General features: G+C 37.6%; 1 protein-coding gene across 18 annotated transcripts in view; it reads right to left on the reverse strand.

The window, feature by feature from the left end:
• MAPK10 (mitogen-activated protein kinase 10) overlaps positions 1–20,048 on the reverse strand; it is a 379,515-nt gene that overhangs the window by 131,798 nt on the left and 227,669 nt on the right. For all 18 annotated transcript variants that reach the window (XM_067035995.1, XM_067035997.1, XM_067036001.1 and 15 more), the window contains one exon: positions 13,795–13,964. In XM_067035995.1, coding sequence (XP_066892096.1) covers positions 13,795–13,916 — 122 coding nt within the window. In that variant the 5' untranslated portion in view covers positions 13,917–13,964. The remainder of the gene's footprint in view (positions 1–13,794; positions 13,965–20,048) is intronic.

Raw genomic sequence — 20,048 nt, forward strand, 5'->3', positions numbered from 1 at the left:
CCTGGGGCGCGAGGAAAGGGAATTAAGGGCACCACATAAAGGAGCTCCAGAAACGGGCGCGAGCTGCGGCTGTCGGCACGGACAACAGAGACGGGTGTGGGACGCTAGGGTTGCTACTGCCGCCACCAAGAGGCCTGTGTGCGAGCACAGGTCACTCTCCACACCGCCCCTCCCAGGAGCCTGTGCAGCCCGCCAGTGCCGGGGTCCCGGGATCCTGGGACTGCTTCCCCGGGAAAACGCGCAGTGCGCCTCGGGCCGGTGCAGCGTCACGCCGGCCTCTGCCGCCATGGTCTCGCCCCACATCCGTGCCCCCCACCACGCCCGCCTGAGTGAGCCAGAGACCACGAATCAGCTGCTTCGTTAACGCTGCTCCTTTGACCCCGCCCTCTCTGAGCGAAGGGCAGACGCCCTCGGACGACCTGCGCGCAGAGGCGGGGCCAGGTCCAGGGCTGAGCCCCAGGAGCTGTGCGAACAAAGAGAGGGGGAAGTCCCTCCCAGCAGCCTCAGAAACAGCCGGTTAAAGCTCCACAGTCAGCTTGAAGTGCCCTGCATCTGTGGAAAACCTGAATAGACAGCGAAATATCCCAGGTTGAGGAAGTGGACTTTGGGAGCAAGATATACCATTATTTTCCCCTTTTTTCTTTTTGTGAGTGTGTATGTGGGTGCTGCTGTGTGAGATTTTGTCTGTGTAGCTTTGTTTTCACCATTTGTCCTGGGGTTAGACCGACCTTTTTTTTTTTTCTTTTTCTTTAATAGAAATTTTTCTTCTTAATAATTATTTTGTTATTTTAATAACTGTATTTTACCCTACTTTATTTTGTCTTCTCCCCTTTCTTTCTTCCTTTCTTCCCTCCTTTCTTTCCTATTTCCCTCCTTCCTTCTTTCCTCCCGTCCTTCCTTTATTCCCTCCTTCCTTGCTCCCTTCCTTTCTTCCTCCCTCCCTTCCTTTCTTTATTCCCTCCTTCCTTCCTTCCTTCCTTTCTTCCTCCCTCCCTTCCTTTATTCCCTCCTTCCTTCCTCCCTTCCTTTCTTTATTCCCTCCTTCCTTCCTCCCTTCCTCTCTCCCTCCCTCCCTTCCTTTCTTTATTCCCTCCTTCCTTCCTCCCCTCCTTTCTTCCTCCCTCCCTTCCTTTCTTCCTCCCTCCCTTCCTTTCTTCCTCCCTCCCTTCCTTTCTTCCTCCCTCCCTTCCTTTCTTTATTCCCTCCTTCCTTCCTCCCTTCCTTTCTTTATTCCCTCCTTCCTTCCTCCCTTCCTTTCTTCCTCCCCCCCTTCCTTTCTTTATTCCTTCCTTCCTCCCTTCCTTTCTTTATTCCCTCCTTCCTTCCTCCCCTCCTTTCTTCCTCCCTCCCTTCCTTTCTTCCTCCCTCCCTTCCTTTCTTTATTCCCTCCTTCCTCCCTCCCTTCCTTTCTTTATTCCCTCCTTCCTTCCTCCATTCCTTTCTTCCCCCCTCTCTTCCTTTCTTTATTCCCTCCTTCCTTCCTCCCTTCCTTTCTTCCTCCCTCCCTTCCTTTATTCCCTCCTTCCTTCCTCCCTTCCTTTCTTCCTCCCTCCCTTCCTTTCTTTATTCCCTCCTTCCTTCCTCCCTTCCTTTCTTCCTCCCTCTCTTCCTTTCTTTATTCCCTCCTTCCTTCCTCCCTTCCTTTCTTCCTCCCTCCCTTCCTTTATTCCCTCCTTCCTTCCTCCCTTCCTTTCTTCCTCCCTCCCTTCCTTTCCTTATTCCCTCCTTCCTTCCTCCCTTCCTTTCTTCCTCCCTCCCTTCCTTTCTTCCTCCCTCCCTTCCTTTCTTCCTCCCTCCCTTCCTTTCTTTCTTCCTTCCCTCCCTTCCTCCTTTCTTCCTTCCTTTCTTGACTCTATTTTTTTCTCCCTTTTGTTTTGAGCCGTGTGGATTAAAGGCTCTTGGCACTCCAGCCAGGTGTCAAGGCTGTGTCTCTGAGGTGGGAGAACTAACCTCAGGACACTGGTCCACAAGAGACCTCTCAGCTCCACGTAATATCAAACGGTGAAAATCTCCCAGAGATCTCCATCTCAACACCAAGACCCAGATTCACTCAAGGACCAGCAACGAACAGTGCTGGACACCCTATACCCAACAAAGAGCGCGACAGGTCTACAGCCCCATCCATTAGCAGAGAGGCTGCCTAGAATCACAGTAAGGCTACCAAAATCCCCATACACGCCCCCAGACGTGGACCTGCCCACCAGGGAGAGGGGATCCAGCCTCATCCACCAGAACAGGGGTACTGGTCCCCCCAACCAGGAAACCTGCTCAACCCACTGAACCAACCTCAGCCACTGAGGACAGCCACCAAAAACAATGGGAACTATGAACCTACAGCCTGCAAAAAGGAGACCCTAAACACAGTAAGATAAGCAAAATGAGAAGACAGAAAAACACACAGCAGATGAAGGAGCAAGATAAAAACACACCAGACCTAACAAATGAAGAGGAAATAGGCAGTCTACCTGAAAAAGAATTCAGAATAATGATAGTAAAGATGATTCAAAATCTTGGAAATAGAATAGACAAATTGCAAGAAACAGTTAACAAGGACCTAGAAGAAATAAAGAGGAAGCAAGTAACAATGAGCAACACAATAAATGAAATGAAAAATACTCTAGACGGGATCAGTAGCAGAATAACTGAGGCAGAAGGACGGATAAGTGACCTGGAAGATAAAATAGTGGAAATAACTACTGCAGAGCAGAAGAAAGAAAAAAGAATGAAAAGAACTGAGGACAGTCTCAGAGATCTCTGGGACAACATTAAACGCACCAACATTCGAATCATAGGGGTCCCAGAAGAAGAAGAGAAAAAGAAAGGGACTGAGAAAATATTTGAAGAGATTATAGTTGAAAACTTCCCTAATATAGGAAAGGAAATAGTCAACCAAGTCCAGGAAGCACAGAGAGTCCCATACAGGATAAACCCAAGGATAAACACACCGAGACACATAATAATCAAACTGTCAAAAATTAAATACAAAGAAAACATATTAAAAGCAACAAGGGAAAAACAACAAATAACACACAAGGGAATCCCCATAAGGCTAATATCTGATCTTTCAGCAGAAACTCTACAAGCCAGAAGGGAGTGGCAGGACATATTTAAAGTGATGAAGGAAAAAAACCTACAACCAAGATTACTCTACCCAGCAAGAATCTCATTCAGATTTGATGGAGAAATTAAAACCTTTACAGACAAGCAAAAGCTGAGAGAGTTCAGCACCACCAAACCAGCTTTACAACAAATGCTAAAGGAACTTCTCTAGGCAAGAAACACAAGAGAAGGAAAAGACCTAGAAGAACAAACCCGAAACAATTAAGTAAATGGTAATAGGAACATATATATCAATAACTACCTTAAATATAAATGGATTAAATGCTTCCACCAAAAGACACAGACTGGCTGAATGGATACAAAAACAGGACCCATATATATGCTGTCTACAAGAGACCCACTTCAGACCTAGGGACACTTACAGGCTGAAAGTGAGGGGATGGAAAAAGATATTCCATGCAAATGGAAATCAGAAGAAAGCTGGAGTAGCAATTCTCATATCAGACAAAATAGACTTTAAAATAAAGACTATTACAAGAGACAAAGAAGGACACTATATAATGATCAAGGGATCGATCCATGAAGAAGATATAACAATTGTAAATATTTATGCACCCAACATAGGCGCACCTCAATACATAAGGCAAATACTAACAGCCATAAAAGGGGAAATCGACAGTAACACAATCATAGTAGGGGACTTTAACACCCCACTGTCACCAATGGACAGATCATCCAAAATGAAAATAAATAAGGAAACACAAGCTTTAAATGATACATTACACAAGATGGATTTACTTGATATTTTTAGGACATTCCATCCAAAAACAACAGAATACACATTTTTCTCAAGTGCCCATGGAACATTCTCCAGGATAGATCATATCTTGGGTCACAAATCTAGCCTTGGCAAATTTAAGGAAATTGAAATCGTATCAAGTATCTTTTCTGACCACAATGCTATGAGACTAGATATCAATTACAGGAAAAGATCTGTAAAAAATACAAACACATGGAGGCTAAACAATACACTACTTAATAACGAAGTGATCACTGAAGAAATCAAAGAGGAAATCAAAAAGTACTTAGAAACAAATGACAATGGAGACACGACGACCCAAAACCTATGGGATACAGCAAAAGCAGTTCTAAGAGGGAAGTTTATAGCAATACAATCATACCTTAAGAAACAGGAAGCATCTCGAATAAACAACTTAACTTTGCACCTAAAGCAATTAGAGAAGGAAGAACAAAAAAACCCCAAATTTAGCAGAAGGAAAGAAATCATAAAAATCAGATCAGAAATAAATGAAAAAGAAATGAAGGAAACAATACCAAAGATCAATAAAAGTAAAAGCTGGTTCTTTGAGAAGATAAATAAAATTGATAAACCATTAGCCAGACTCATCAAGAAAAAAAGGGAGAAGACTCAAATCAATAGAATTAGAAATGAAAAAGGAGATGTAACAACTGACTCTGCAGAAATACAAAAGATTATTAGAGATTACTACAAGCAACTCTATGCCAATAAAATGGACAACTTGGAAGAAATGGACACATTCTTAGAAATGCACAACCTGCCAAGACTGAACCAGGAAGAAATAAAAAATATGAACAGACCAATCACAAGCACTGAAATTGAAACTGTGATTAAAAATCTTCCAACAAACAAAAGCCCAGGACCAGATGGCTTCACAGGCGAATTCTATCAAATATTTAGAGAAGAGCTAACACCTATTCTTCTCAAACTCTTCCAAAAGATAGCAGAGGTAGGAACACTCCCAAACTCATTCTACGAGGCCACCATCACCCTGATACCAAAACCAGACAAAGACGTCACAAAGAAAGAAAACTATAGGCCAATATCACTGATGAACATAGATGCAAAAATCCTCAACAAAATACTAGCAAACAGAATCCAACAGCATATTAAAAGGATCATACACCATGATCAAGTGGGGTTTATTCCAGGAATGCAAGGATTCTTCAATATACGCAAATCAATCAACGTGATACACCATATCAACAAACTGAAGGAGAAAAACCATATGATCATCTCAATAGATGCAGAGAAAGCTTTTGACAAAATTCAACACCCATTTATGATAAAAACCCTGCAGAAAGTAGGCATAGAGGGAACTTTCCTCAATATAATAAAGGCAATATATGACAAACCCACAGCCAGCATTGTTCTCAATGGTGAAAAACGGAAACCATTTCCACTAAGATCAGGAACAAGACAAGGTTGCACACTCTCACCAATATTATTCAACATAGTTTTGGAAGTTCTAGCCACAGCAATTAGAGAAAATAAAGAAATAAAAGGAATCCAAATAGGAAAAGAAGAAGTAAAGCTGTCACTGTTTGCAGGTGACATGATACTATACATAGAGAATACTAAGGATGCTACCAGAAAACTACTAGAACTAATCAATGAATTTGGTAAAGTAGCAGGATACAAAGTTAATGCACAGAAATCTCTGGCATTCTTATACACTAATGATGAAAAATCTGAGAATGAAATTAAGAAAACACTCCCATTTACCATTGCAACAAAAAGAATAAAATATCTAGGAATAAACCTACCTAAGGAGACAAAAGACTTGTATGCAGAAAACTATAAGACACTGATGAAAGAAATTAAAGATGATACAAATAGGTGGAGAAATATACCATGTTCTTGGATTGGAAGAATCAACATAGTGAAAATGACTGTATTACCCAAAGCAATCTACAGATTCAATGCAATCCCTATCAAATTACCACTGGCATTTTTTACAGAACTAGAAAAAAGAATTTCACAATTTGTATGGAAACACAAAAGACCCCGAATAGCCAAAGCAATCTTGAGAACGAAAAATGGAGCTGGAGGAATCAGGCTCCCTGACTTCAGACTATACTACAAGGCCACAGTAATCAAGACAGTATGGTACTGGCACAAAAACAGAAATATAGATCAATGGAACAGGATAGAAAGCCCAGAGATAAACCCACACACATATGGTCACCTTATCTTTGATAAAGGAGGCAAGAATATACATTGGAGAAAAGACAGCCTCTTCAATAAGTGGTGCTGGGAAAACTGGACAGCTACCTGTAGAAGTATGAAATTAGAACACTCCCTAACACCATACACAAAAATAAACTCAAAATGGGTTAAAGACCTAAATGTAAGGCCAGACACTATCAAACTCTTAGAGGAAAACATAGGCAGAACACTCTATGACATCAATCACAGCAAGATCGTTTTTGACCCATCTCCTAGAGAAATGGAAATAAAAACAAAAATAAACAAATGGGATCTAATGAAACTTAAAAGCTTTTGCACAGCAAAGGATACCATAAACAAGACCAAAAGACAACCCTCAGAATGGGAGAAAATAGTTGCAAATAAAGCAAGTGACAAAGGATTAATATCCAAAATTTATAAGCAACTCATGCAGCTCAATAACAAAAAACCAAACAACCCAATCCAAAAATGGGCAGAAGAACTAAATAGACATTTCTCCAAAGAAGATATACAGATAGCCAACAAACACATGAAAGAATGCTCAACATCATTAATCATTAGAGAAATGCAAATCAAAACTACAATGAGATATCATCTCACACCAGCCAGATTGGCCATCATCAAAAACTCTAGAAACAATAAATGCTGGAGAGGGTGTGGAGAAAAGGGAACACTCTTGCACTGTTGGTGGGAATGTAAAATGATACAGCCACTGTGGAGAACAGTATGGAGGTTCCTTAAAAAACTACAAATAGAACTACCATATGACCCAGCAATCCCACTACTGGACATATACCCTGAGAAAACCATAATTCAAAAACAGTCATGTACCAAAATGTTTATTGCAGCTCTATTTACGATAGCCAGGACATGGAAGCAACCTAAGTGTCCATCAAGTGATGAATGGATAAGGAAGATGTGGCACATATAAACAATGGAATATTACTCAGCCATAAAAAGAAATGAAACTGATTTATTTGTAATGAGGTGGATAGACCTGGAATCTGTCATACAGAGTGAAGTAAGTCAGAAGGATAAAAACAAATACCGTATGCTAACACATATATATGGAATCTAAAAAAAAAAAAAAAATGTCATGAAGAGATTAGTGGTAGGGTGGGAATAAAACACAGACCTACTAGAGCATGGACTTGAGGATATGGGGAGGGGGAAGGGTAAGCTGTGACGATGTGAGAAAGTGGCAGGGACATATACACACTACCAAATGTAAATTAGATAGCTAGTGGGAAGCTACAGCATAGCACAGGGAGTTCACCACTGTGCTTTGTGACCACCTAGAGGGGTGGGATAGGGAGGGTGGGAGGGAGGGTGACAAAAGAGGGAAGAGTTATGGGAACATATGTATATGTATAACTGATTCACTTTGTTGTAAAGGAGAAACTAACACCCTATTGTAAAACAGTTATACTCAAATAAAGATGTTAAAAAAATAAAAAATAAAAAACAAAAGCAGAACAAACCACAAAGAAAACCCCTTTCCTTCTACCCCTTCAGTCAACAACTTAGACTATATGCCTTATCCCGTATCATTACCCTTAAGGAGACTCTACTCCGAGGGATAGGGTTACCATCTTCCCTTAAATCTCTTATATTAGGTGGTGGATACTAAGTCACATCTATCTTTTTCCATCACTTTAAATCCTATTTGGGAGTAAACAAGATTCAAACACATATGTATACATATGTACAAAGATAATATAGCTGCAGTTTCTGATGCTGAGCCAAGGAAAGGCCCACTAGATAAAATGCTATAACTAGGTTTCCTGGATCACAATGTTTCTTATAGAATGTATTCTATCCCTGTCCTCCTTCAAGGTAGATCACACCCATATTAAATAGAAAAACAAAAACAAAAAAGCCACAGGTACAGGAACTCAAGACTTCTCTTCAGTCTATCTAACACTTAACTTGACTGGACTGATAGGACATTGCTAGGCAGGCTCACCATACTCACCAATATCCACTTATCAAAGGAAGGTGATGGAATAAGAATATGTGAACACCCAAGGTTCTGTTGAACATGACTGGCAATTTAAATCTTAGATTGTTTATCTGCATAGGAGCTTGTTGCTACAGACCACTGGTTGAAGGACATTCACCAGAAATGATTTTTTTAATTTTTGTGAAAAACAAAATAATTTATATCCTATATATATAAAACGCATGTGTGTAAAATATACAGCATATAAATTCAATTAAGATAAAATAATACATTGGGTTAGTATGTATATAAATTAGGTACACATATGTAATATATTATAAATTTTGTATTTGTTATACATTCATTTTGTATATACATATATGAATATATATATAATTTAAGACAGATTAATCCACAGCATTATTTCCAGGGCATCTTATGACTACAATTATTTCTATTTCTATATCATCCTGCTCTAACTGGAATTTTAGGAAAGTTTAGTTAATATACAGTATATAGCATTTGTTTCTAAATATTTAATTTTCCAGGTACAGATTTTTTACAATAAGCCACTATAAATCTATGCTTTTTCAGTATTAAGCTTACATCTTTGACATAAATATCTTGTAAAAGATCACCTTGCAAAATTGGATTGGGACTGCTCACAAGTTAATTACATGTAGATGACAAAGAGAACAAGTTCAAGAAAAAAAGAATATGGTTTTACATCCTGTCGTTTAAAACTGTGCAATCAGCTCTTTCCAGTTAAGGGGCAGACTAAATTTTGCAAGTTTTCTCTGCTAAACCTGGTCGTCGAATTTTGCCACCACCTTCACTGTCAGTTTAAATCATCTTTGGAGAAAGAATTGAGAAAATAGAAATGTTTCTTGGCTTGGCAAGCAGCAGCAGGACGGAAGTAAGAGAAGATCATGACCTCCCTGCTGTTGATTTCTTCCTACATTCTTTTTTTGTTCTGGAGCTTGTAGTAGAAACAATGCTAATGAGATCCTCTTCTGATGATCAGAAAAATGCTCTGAAATGATTTGTTCATCTGGCTCCTGACTACTGTTGTTAAAAACACATTTTATAGATCACTTTACAAATTCCCCACCTAGGAAACTATAGAGGATTTCTTTGTTCACATGGAGAAGGAGAATAATCATTGTTTCTTTTTGTTTCAATGGATAATATTCATTTTTTCCTCAGTGGTAGAAATAAATTTCTTACTTATTCCTAAAGGTTTCACACTTGATTTTATTTAATGATTCTTAATACTGATATAGTTGGTCTATCATCCATGGTGAACGAAAAAATAGCATGATAATGGTGAATTGTTTTTTAAGATATTTTAGTATTGCCTATTTGTTTTCTTGATAAAAAGTAAGCAGTGAAGCCATCCAAAGAGAGGAAACAAAGTGTAAGAAACCAATAACAAGTTTAAGGTAACTGGAGCAGGAGAAAGAATCCATTTCAAACAAGTTGGGAGAATGGAGAGTCTGTGACATAAGTACCAATATATCAACAATTATACTTGAAAAGTAAAAATCCTTCTAATACACACACACAGAATTTTATAGTAATATTTGCCAAAATAAAAGAATTGCTTATGAGCATCTCTTTTGGATTTGGTTCCTCCATGTCTTATTCCTGCTCTAAAGAAAATAAAGTAAAATAAATAAATCATCTGTTTCACATTGTCTGCCCTCCACCTCCTTCTGAGTGCCCCAGATACTGAGTTTCTCCCAATTACTATACTCAGGATTGTGTGGGATGTTCAAAATATGCAAATCTGAATTTACATGAACAGAGGAAAGGTGTGGATTTTACAAGCATGATGGGGGATGGATGCGTGTTCAGTGTGAGAGAAGTGGATGAACTCATCATTGACAAAGGCAATAAGAAGGAAATTAAATATAAGGCAGGTTGATAAAGAGGACAAATTACTACAAAAATAGATCTTCAAGAAAAATAGTACATTACAAACAGGTTATGATAATTAAACAAAGATAACTCAAAGTTAGGTTGAGGAAGAGACAACTATATTCATGTCCAGAAAGGAATGTGCTGGAATTGTGGCATCTGTGCCCATGGTACAGTGGCGGACTGAAGATGAGGTAGAGGAACATGCCATCCCATTTCTGCCCCTTCATATTCATCTTTGCTAGTTTTATTTCCCTCAGCTACTGACTAAAAGACTAATAATAATCCCAGGAAACTCCAAGGCTAACATTTTGGAATTCAGATGTCCTTTTACTGACAAATTTGCTGATAAATTTATTGTAAGCCTGGAGTAAAATTTTGCTCAAGGACATTTTATTTACTGGAGTTGATTTCAGTTACTATACCTAACACCTTGTATGAGATATCCATCCTGTACAAGGAGAAATAGAAGCCCAATATGCCCTATAAAACATACAAAATTATTAGTACTAGTAGATTTTCAAATCTTTCTGGGACAATGTGTTAACTTCTTAAGCAAAATGTTGCTTTGGGCCTATTTTTGAATCATTAAATAAAACTTCCTTTTATTAGTAGTTCTCATTTTCATGGCAGTTTTATCTGAAAGAAAATGAAACAGTTCCAATGAATATTTGAGCATCCAAACTGAGGATCTTAGAAAAACTTTCTCATGTTCTACAATTTTCCATTTAAAAAAGGTAGCTAGGAATCACTGTTTTCTCCATCTCCTATCTCTTCTCCTTCATAAGAAATTTTGGTTTTGTTTTATTTTCTATTTCTCTTTGAAAGTTCTTCAGGAATGCAGTGACCTCTTAAACAGTGTTCCCACTCTCCAAGTGGTATCCAAGCCATCCAGTAGAATGCAGAAGAAAAAATAAACATATCTTGTAATCTAGAAAATAAATTAAACCTTACTAATAATTATTATTGGTCTCTCCCAAACACACTTTATCCTCCTACCATTGGTCACATATAACCTAGAGTAAAAGATGCAACTTGGAAGGAAAAAGGGAATTTCACAGTTTGGGGAGGGTTGACAGAGGCACCCTGAACTCCTTCCTTTGACAACACTATAGTTCAGTGTGCCAGCTTTTTGAAGAATAGTAATCATCTTAATAGTAGAATCTTTACTATACTATGTGTATTAGCATTAATGCCACAACAAATCACCACAAGCTTAGCTGCTCAAACAACATAAATTTATTATCTTGCATTTCTTTAGGTCAGAAGTCCTACATGAGTCTCACGGGGCTAAAGTCAAGATATCAGCAGGCTGAGTTCCTTTCTGGAGGTGCTAGAGGACAATATGTTTCCTTGCTCATTTGGGTTTGCTGGCAAATTTCAATTCCTCATGGTTGTATGACTGTGGTCTCCATTTTCTTGCTAATTGGCAGCTGAGGGCCATTCCCAGCTTCTAGAAGCCACCCCATTCCTTGTCTTGTGACACTTTTCCTCCATCTTCAAAACCAGCAACAATAAGGCAAGTCCCTCTCATGTTTTGAATCTCTTATCCCTTCTCTCTCATTGCATCTCTCTGACTCATTCTTCTGTCTTTCTTTCCACTTTTAAGAACTCATATGATTAGATAGGTCCCATCTGGATATTCCAGGATAATCGCCTCATTTTAAGCCCTTTAATCTTAAAGTTATATGTCAAAAGTTTTGCCATATAAGATAACATATCAAGAATTCTGGAGATTATGGTCTGGGCATCTTTGAGGGAACATTATTCTGCCTACCACACCTTGAAATTATTTTGTGTCACAAAGAGGTTCACCTGCATCCTTGCACCATAATAAATAAACAAATAAACATTAAAAATAAAAATTTACTTAGTTGTTTATCTACAAAATAAAAGGCTTGGCCCATTATTTTTAAATATTAAAATGTTCCATCTTCAAATTGCAAAAACAACTACTGATTGACCTTAGGAATGATTGAAATTTACTAGGTGAATTTCAATAAAAGCATTGGTGTATTTGATAAATGAGGTTTAAGTGCTAGTAAATGATTTAGTAGTGCACCAACCAGGAACTTTTGCCATTTGCATTGACTAAGCACTGAGAGTGAACTTAAAATGAGTTGTCAATATGAAGCAAATCGTTAAAATTTATGTCCACATGAAATCTGCACACAAATGTTTAAAGCAGCTTTACTTATAATTGCCAAAATTCAGAAGCAACAAAGATGTCCTAAGCAGATGAATGGATAAATAAACTAAGGTACACCCAGAAAATGGAATACTATTTGGTGAACTTTTAATCCATGAAAAGATGTGAAGGGAAATTAAATGCATATTACTACGTGAAAGAAGCCAATCTGAAAAGACTATATTCTGTTTGATTCCAACTATACAGCATTCTGAAAAAGGTAAACTATAGAAACAGTAAAAAGATCAATGGTTGCCAGGGGTTGGGGGTAGGGAGAAGGATGAATAGGTGGAGTATATAGGATTTTTAGGGCAGTGGAAATACTCTGTATGATACCATAATAATGGATACATGTCACTTTACATTTGTCCAAACCCATAGAATGTAAAACACCAAGAGTGAACCCTAGTGTAAACTATTGGCTCTGTTGATTATGATGTGTGAGTGTAGGTTCATCAGTTGTAATAAATGTACCACTCTTGTGGGGGATGTTGATACTGGGGGAGACTATGTATGTGGGTGGGCAGGGGATATATAGGAAATCTCTGTACCTTCCTATCCATTTTGCTGTGAACCTAAAACTGCTCTAAAAAATAGTCTTAAAAAAACAAAAAAAATGTTTAAAAATGAAGTGGACCAGATTTTAGAATCATCTTATGAAATATAAAATGAAGGTTTGAAAAATAATTGTACCCTGTTAGAGTTCTTTCACCAAAAAAAAAGGAAAAATCAAATGAGTGGAAAAAGGGAGTTTTAAAACAAAATCTATTTTAAAATAATGTTTATTTCAACTTCATCTCATCTCTTAAAAGGGATGTTTTTGTTTTTAAACGGATATTATTAATTTAGCAGTAATTCACATAAAAAATATATTGTTATAAGTAAATATTCTTTATAAATAAGTATAAATATACATGTATATTTATAGTTCATGCCCTAAATTTTTACTTATAGTTGTGAGCCACCAAACTGAAAATTATTATACTAATAAATTCATACTAAATACATTTGGTTGCTAAACTGCAAGTTAAAACTACCTAAAAAAAAATTCTTATCAATCTATCACCACTTTTGCAAGAGTTTTACAACAGGTAAGTCAGATCCTGATTTGTCATCATTTCAATTTGCCACTCAAAATGTCATAAAAGAGTAGTTACTAAGGAGCCCAGAATCTTTCCATTTTGGAAATATTCAGCAAACATTTTTTTTAAATGCCACTTTTTCTAATAGGCAACTGAATTTTAAACATTGAACTTTAAAAGTCACTGGAACGTTTGAGATCTCATTTATATTTCTTCAGACTGTAGGGGATTTTACTTGCTGGTTATCTGAACACATATTCCCTCATTTCTTGCTGTGAAAACACCCAAATAAAATTTTCTAAATGCTTTAGCAACAGCTAGAAAACCTCTGGTTTTCTTGGTTTCTCTATGGTTGTTGCATAATGGATATTTTTGTGACTAGAAAAACTAGTCACAAGCAAAGATGTACATATTGTTAGCCAATGGGTAGTAAATTACTAATAAGGCTCATACATTTATTTTTCTTTGGTAGAATGGATTTTTCCCCCTCAAGTCATGCTATTTATTTGTGTTTGTGTGTTTGTGTTGTGTATGTAGTCAACATATACAGCATGTTCCTTCTAAAAATAGAAATTAAATCCATCCTACTTACCAAACTATTCCCTGAGCCCCAGAGCCAATAGGCTTTAGATTCTGGTAGCGCTTGAGAACTGTGAAGGTTGAGTCTCCCACTTCCACGCTGTAGAACTGGTTGTCAACTTTGCTTTTGCTCATGTTGTAATGTTTGGCAATATATGACACATCCACTTGTTTATCGAATCCCTGTGAAAAAGAACAACAAAAACTTGAGACAAGAGAAAAACCAGAATGACAATGAGATACAGAAAAGCCTGTTCTTTCAATGATGACTAATACTTTGTCATCTGTAATCATTATATAAACCTGCATTTAACACAGAAAAAAATATAGGGGGCTTCCCTGGTGGCGCAGTGGTTGAGAGTCTGCCTGCCGATGCAGGGGACACGGGTTCGTGCCCCGGTCCGGGAAGATCCCACATGCCGCGAAGCGGCTGGGCCCGTGAGCCATGGCCACTGAGCCTGCGCGTCCGGAGCTTGTGCTCCGCAATGGGAGAGGCCACAACTGTGAGAGGCCCGCGTACCGCAAAAAACAAAAATATATATACACACACACACAAACACACACACACACACCCATATATATATATATATATATATATATATTAGGCCATGTAAGATAACCTGGAGTAAAATATCTTAGAAAAACTGCAAAGAAAACTTTGTTTTCAATATTAAAACTATTTATGATAAAATATTCTTAGATCTGCATCATCTTTTCTGAAATGTTTCATTAAAACCATTTATTTATGCAGCAAACACCTACGGAACATATACTGGCCCCAGAGACTATGTTAGGTACTTCAGAGGTGACCCCTGATCATCTGTTATAACAGCCATATGAGGAAGAATGGGAGAATGAAAGAATGTATCTACAATCCTTTTCTCAGAAAGAACTGAGATATAAAATAATGCAGTTTTAATTAGGCAAATTTGAATTAAATAGTGTTGACTTCATTTGCTCTCAATAATACCAAAACTGCTACTGCATTAAACATTGAAAAATTTTAGTCACTAACACTGTTCTAAAATGCCACATGACAGTTTTTTTATTTATTGCCAGCTTAGATTTTAAGTATCTCAATTGCTATATCTTTTGTTTATCAATAAGATAAGTTCTATTAATTATATTTAGCAATTGAAGAAATTGCTATTTTGAATCATGATTTATGAATATATATAATGTAAATATCCATTATCCATGATTATTATTTACCCATAAATGATTTACATTGCTTTTTATGACATTAAATAGTTTGGATTCTGTAGTGAGAAGGAATCTTACAGAATACTATCTAGCCTTTTCCCTATGGCACACACTGGTGGATGTTTACTCAATAGTCATTTGTCTGTTTCTTGCTGATTTTGTTCAGGTTTTGAGCACTCACATGCTCTGTGGGTTACTTCCCAGTTCCAGCACTTGAAAATTGAATAGTCTAAACCAGTGGTTCTCTTTAGAGGTGACACTAACCCTTAGCAGGCATTTGCGAGATCTGTGGGCATGTTTTGGTGTGCCACAATAATAGAAGATGTAGCTTATCGACCAATGCTGTTGTCCTGCAATGAGTGGGACATTCCCACACAATGAATAATTACATACTTAGATCTTTTGAGTATGTCAAAGCTTTAATTAGTAAAAAACAAAACAACACTGGCTTTAATGTTCTGAGCCCAGAATCTAAACTAAAGGTCTTTTTATGGTTTTAATATACACTGACCTCCAAAAATCTAATTCTCACATAATCTGAAAGAAGATTTAAACCTCCTTAGGCTCTGGACCTGTAGTTGGTAATAAAGCCATTTCCTTAGACATCTTTGGCATTTCATTTCTAATTAAAAAATTGAAATGGGAGTACAAACTAATTTGCCCTGTATGCTCTTGGATGAGAGACAGGCAGCATTAGTAATGAGAAGAATACAATGGAAACTTTGTGGACAAGGGTGCAAAACCTACAAATCTAGTACAAGAACCTTAAGACCCCAGATGGGCTTGAGAGCAGAACAGTCGTGACAGGCACCAGCCTATGCCCGTGAGACATATGCTAGCAACAATCCAGTACAAATGCACACAGACCTCAAAGAACAGAGTGGACTATAAATTATGAATCTAGGTTGTTTGGACGGAGACTGAAAATTCAGATAATTCACAAATACAATCATGAGAGGTCTGAAATCCAGGAGGCAATCTATGAAGTACAGAATAGGAAATTAAACAACACTATTAAGAAACAGGGCACTGTGAGCCCATTCACGGAGACTAAACAGAGTTTAGAATTTAGACAGTGGGTGTGGACAAGAGCAGAAACAAGAATATTATAACGATCCTTTATTTCAACTACAGTATCAGGAACTGTTCTCTACACCATAGCCCATTTCTACGCTAGACTTTTTGATGTATCAGTAAACTAACCCTACTAAAGTCATTTTTTCCCCTTGGCAAGGAAAGGTAAAAATGCAACTGGAGCTAGACTAATAAAGGAATTTCATCTGTCAAGGTTAATTTGGTACAAAGTGCCCGACTTGCCATTCGTCATGTTCTGACCCTTCACATCCTGTACTACTCTAGTTTCTGATCACCCACAAAATTCTTAGCACACACTAGTCTCATCAAACCTAAGTAACCTATTTCCCTTTCCCCACATATTCTCTTCACCTCTGAAACGTCACTATTCCAACTGCATTGCATGTATGTAGTAATCATACGTAATGACCTTTATGTTCTAGACTTCTGGCACTGGAGATACAAAAAAAGATAAGTTCCCCATCTAGATGGAGGCAGTAAAATAAGCAAGTAGTTAAAACATGGAAAATATATTTTATAGAAGAATAAAGAAAAGATGCTAGGAGCAAACAGGGAGTAGCAACTAACTGCCTGCATTCATTCATTATCATTAATTCATCCAACTACTATGTATAAAACAACCATGAATGCCAAGTCATGGTATAAAATTGGTAATGTTGGAAAGAGACTTGATTTGTGTTTTTTCTGGCTAACTATATGCCCAGTCCTCCCCTTTAACTCGTTCTCACATGTGAGTGCGCATTTGGACTACCCGGGGAGCTTGATAAAATAGAAATCACTGACATAAAACCTTGAAGATTTGGATTCAGGTCTTCAGCATAGGTCCTGAGGATCTGGAGATTACTAGGCAGTCCAGGTGAATCTGAGGATCTGACTTTGAGAAAGGCAGCATTTGAAAATCATTCTCCAAAAAAAAAAAAAGAAGAAGAAGAAGAAGAAAGGGCTTCCCTGGTGGCGCAGTGGTTGAGAGTCCGCCTGCCGATGCAGGGGACACGGGTTCGTGCCCCGGTCCGGGAAGATCCTACGTGCCGCGGAGCGGGTGGGCCCATGAGCCATGGCCACTGAGCCTGCGCGTCCGGAGCCTGTGCTCCGCAACGGGAGAGGCCACAACAGTGACAGGCCCACGTACCGCAAAAAAAAAAAGAAAAGAAAAAAAAAAGATAATCATTCTCACAGTGTGCTCCCTGGAGCATCAGTATCAGCATCACCTGTAGACTTGTTAGATATGAGGCTGCTCACTCCCACCCCACACCTATTAAATCAGGAACTCTGGGACCCAACATTCTGTTTCAATAAGGCTTCGAAGTATTCTGATGCAGAATCACACACTGGAGTGGAAGGACTGCCTGAGGCCTGTGAAAAAGATCATACAGCTCTGCCTGAGATATTTGGAAAGTAAAACACTTATTATGAAGCAGAAATAATATTTCTGCTTCTGCATCAGGTAACACACACTTGGTGTCTTTACGTATTGCCAAATTCCATTGTTCATGGCAAACACAAACTGGAAACCAGAGTCCTAGTTAGGACAAAGATTACCCTACATCTCAGATTCAAGTATTTGAAAGACACCCGCTGCTCCAGACTCAAGAACTAACGGAGTCTTGGTACTCAGGACAGGTCACCAGCTGGCCAAGTGCTATAATGGAGTATATCATTTCCTCACAGCAATAGTTCACACACCTGAGAAGTACCCTGTAATTTTTCCCAGTGCATAACTGCAGCAGGACTTTTCATGTAATGGGGAAGTTATATACAGACTTGGTGGTAGTTTGGTAAAATGGTTAAAACAATCATAGAACTTAGAGTAAGAGCAAAATTTTAGCTACAAAAGTATTCCCAGTCAAAAAGAAACAAATAAAAGCTATTCAAATGAAATACCTAATGACCTGACACATTTTCTAAAATAAAAGCTACTCAGTGATTTTTTTTATCCATTTGAAAGCATATAATTTCTCACAATAAGATTAAAAATCATCATTGTAAAATCTGTGAATTCACACACACACGCACACGCACACACAATTTCCTTCCTCAATTTCCATGCAGTCTTATCATGACTATAAAGTTCAAATATAAACTTTTCTCTAAAAATAAGCCTATGAAAATATGCCATTAAGCACACTATGGAAAAATATTATCAATGCTGAAGAGATTTTTCACCCATTATATGTTTTAGTATATTCCTATTCAGATCACAGAACTGATGATTTGAACCCAAGACAGGAAGAATCAGAAATTCATATTGGGAAGGCATGACTGGCCAGTAGTTTAAGGCAGGGATTCTGAAGTTTTAATATGGATCAGAAGTACCTGAGGAGCTTGTAAAACATAGATTGTTGAGTCCCACTGAAAAGTTTCTGATTCAGTGGGACTAAGATAAGGCCAAGAGTTTGTATTTCTAACAAGTTCCACACTTCGAGAACCACTAGTTTAGAGAATAGTAGATGTAAGAGATGTCACCATTCAAAAAAGGCTAGTTGGAGAGGCAAAAACTGGAGGAAATGCAGGTCAAACCGAGTAAACAAAGGATGTGGAAGTTAAAAATAATGCCATGATGACTTTTCTTGGTATCAGCACCTCTATAAGCAGGCCCAGATGTCATTCTCCCTGGGATGTGTTTTCCTATCTCACAATTATAATAGAGTGTCCAGTCAATTTTCTCTCAATTATCTCATGAAAATAAACATTCCATCATCTATTTATATTAAATTTATACTAAAACATTTGGGAGGAATGTATGAAACTCACATGTATTCATAAATGCTCGTCAAAATGAAAAGTGTTTTTCCAGAGAAAAAATTAAGATGTTGATTAAATTAATTATAAATCAGAAATGTTATATTAAAAATGAAAAACATCACAGTGTGACTTTTGGAGATCAATACAGCTCAAAATAACTAGAGATTTAGAATAGTCTATTCTACCATTGATTCAAATTAATTTTAAAAGTAACTCACTCCCCCACTGAATATTAATCTTATATTTAAATGACTCAATGATTTATTTTATATTGACATAATAAAATTTTCTTTGAAAAAATTCAAAGCAAACTCATTTCTTCCCTGCCCCCGATCTGCCAAAAAAGTTTTAAGCTAAATTCAAAGAAGACTTTATTGCTGCTGGCAGTTTGACAGGCAGAGAGGAAGTTTGAATATAATCTGTTCTGTGAAAAGACAGCATATTACACAGACCTCTAAGAAAGGGCTTGTGTCATGATTCCTATCATCAGTTCAGGTGCTAGCCCATAGCTATGGAGTTTGAAAAGAAAAATGTCCCACATTTCTGATCTTATCCTGCAGGTGTCCAAAGTTTGATTGCATTTTTCTTGGACTTAATAACCTGTATTTCACTCCCTCCCCATTTTCACTTGTGCATAATGGGCCTGTGTTACTTCTGGTCAGTTCCTGAGCAGGAAACATAAAGGTTTAAGAATTTTTAGATGTTAAGTTTCCTTAGTTTCTCTTGAATAAAACTTTCAGTTTCAGCTGAAAAGTACACCAAGCCTGGATTAGTTCTGCACTTAACACATATGAAACCAAATCATTTTATTCCTTCATTCATTTATTATTTATATTCTGTGTGGTTTCAAAAAGGATTTGTGCAGCTCACTATAAAAGATATAGAAACAATAAAACCATAAAATCCAGTTTTAAGAATAAATGTCAAATAAAGCAGGCTGAGAGATGACTGTTTTACCAGAAGACATAAGTTTTGAACATCTACTGTCTTGAGCACAAAAGTTAGTGTCATGCTTCCAGCAAGTCAAAGGAAAAACATGACAACAACAAGACCACAGTGAGTGGCAAGTTTTGATTCATTAATTTCATAAAGTATGCCATAGAGTAGTTCATAGGAAAGGTAAAATTTCTCTAGCACTCAATCCCAGGAAAAAAATATTCAGTAATTCTTTATATAATAACCCTGGAATCAAACAACAGGCAGTAGATACAGTATTTTTTCATCAAA

Source organism: Kogia breviceps, chromosome 6, assembly GCF_026419965.1.
Source record: "Kogia breviceps isolate mKogBre1 chromosome 6, mKogBre1 haplotype 1, whole genome shotgun sequence".
Taxonomy (NCBI): domain Eukaryota; kingdom Metazoa; phylum Chordata; class Mammalia; order Artiodactyla; family Physeteridae; genus Kogia; species Kogia breviceps.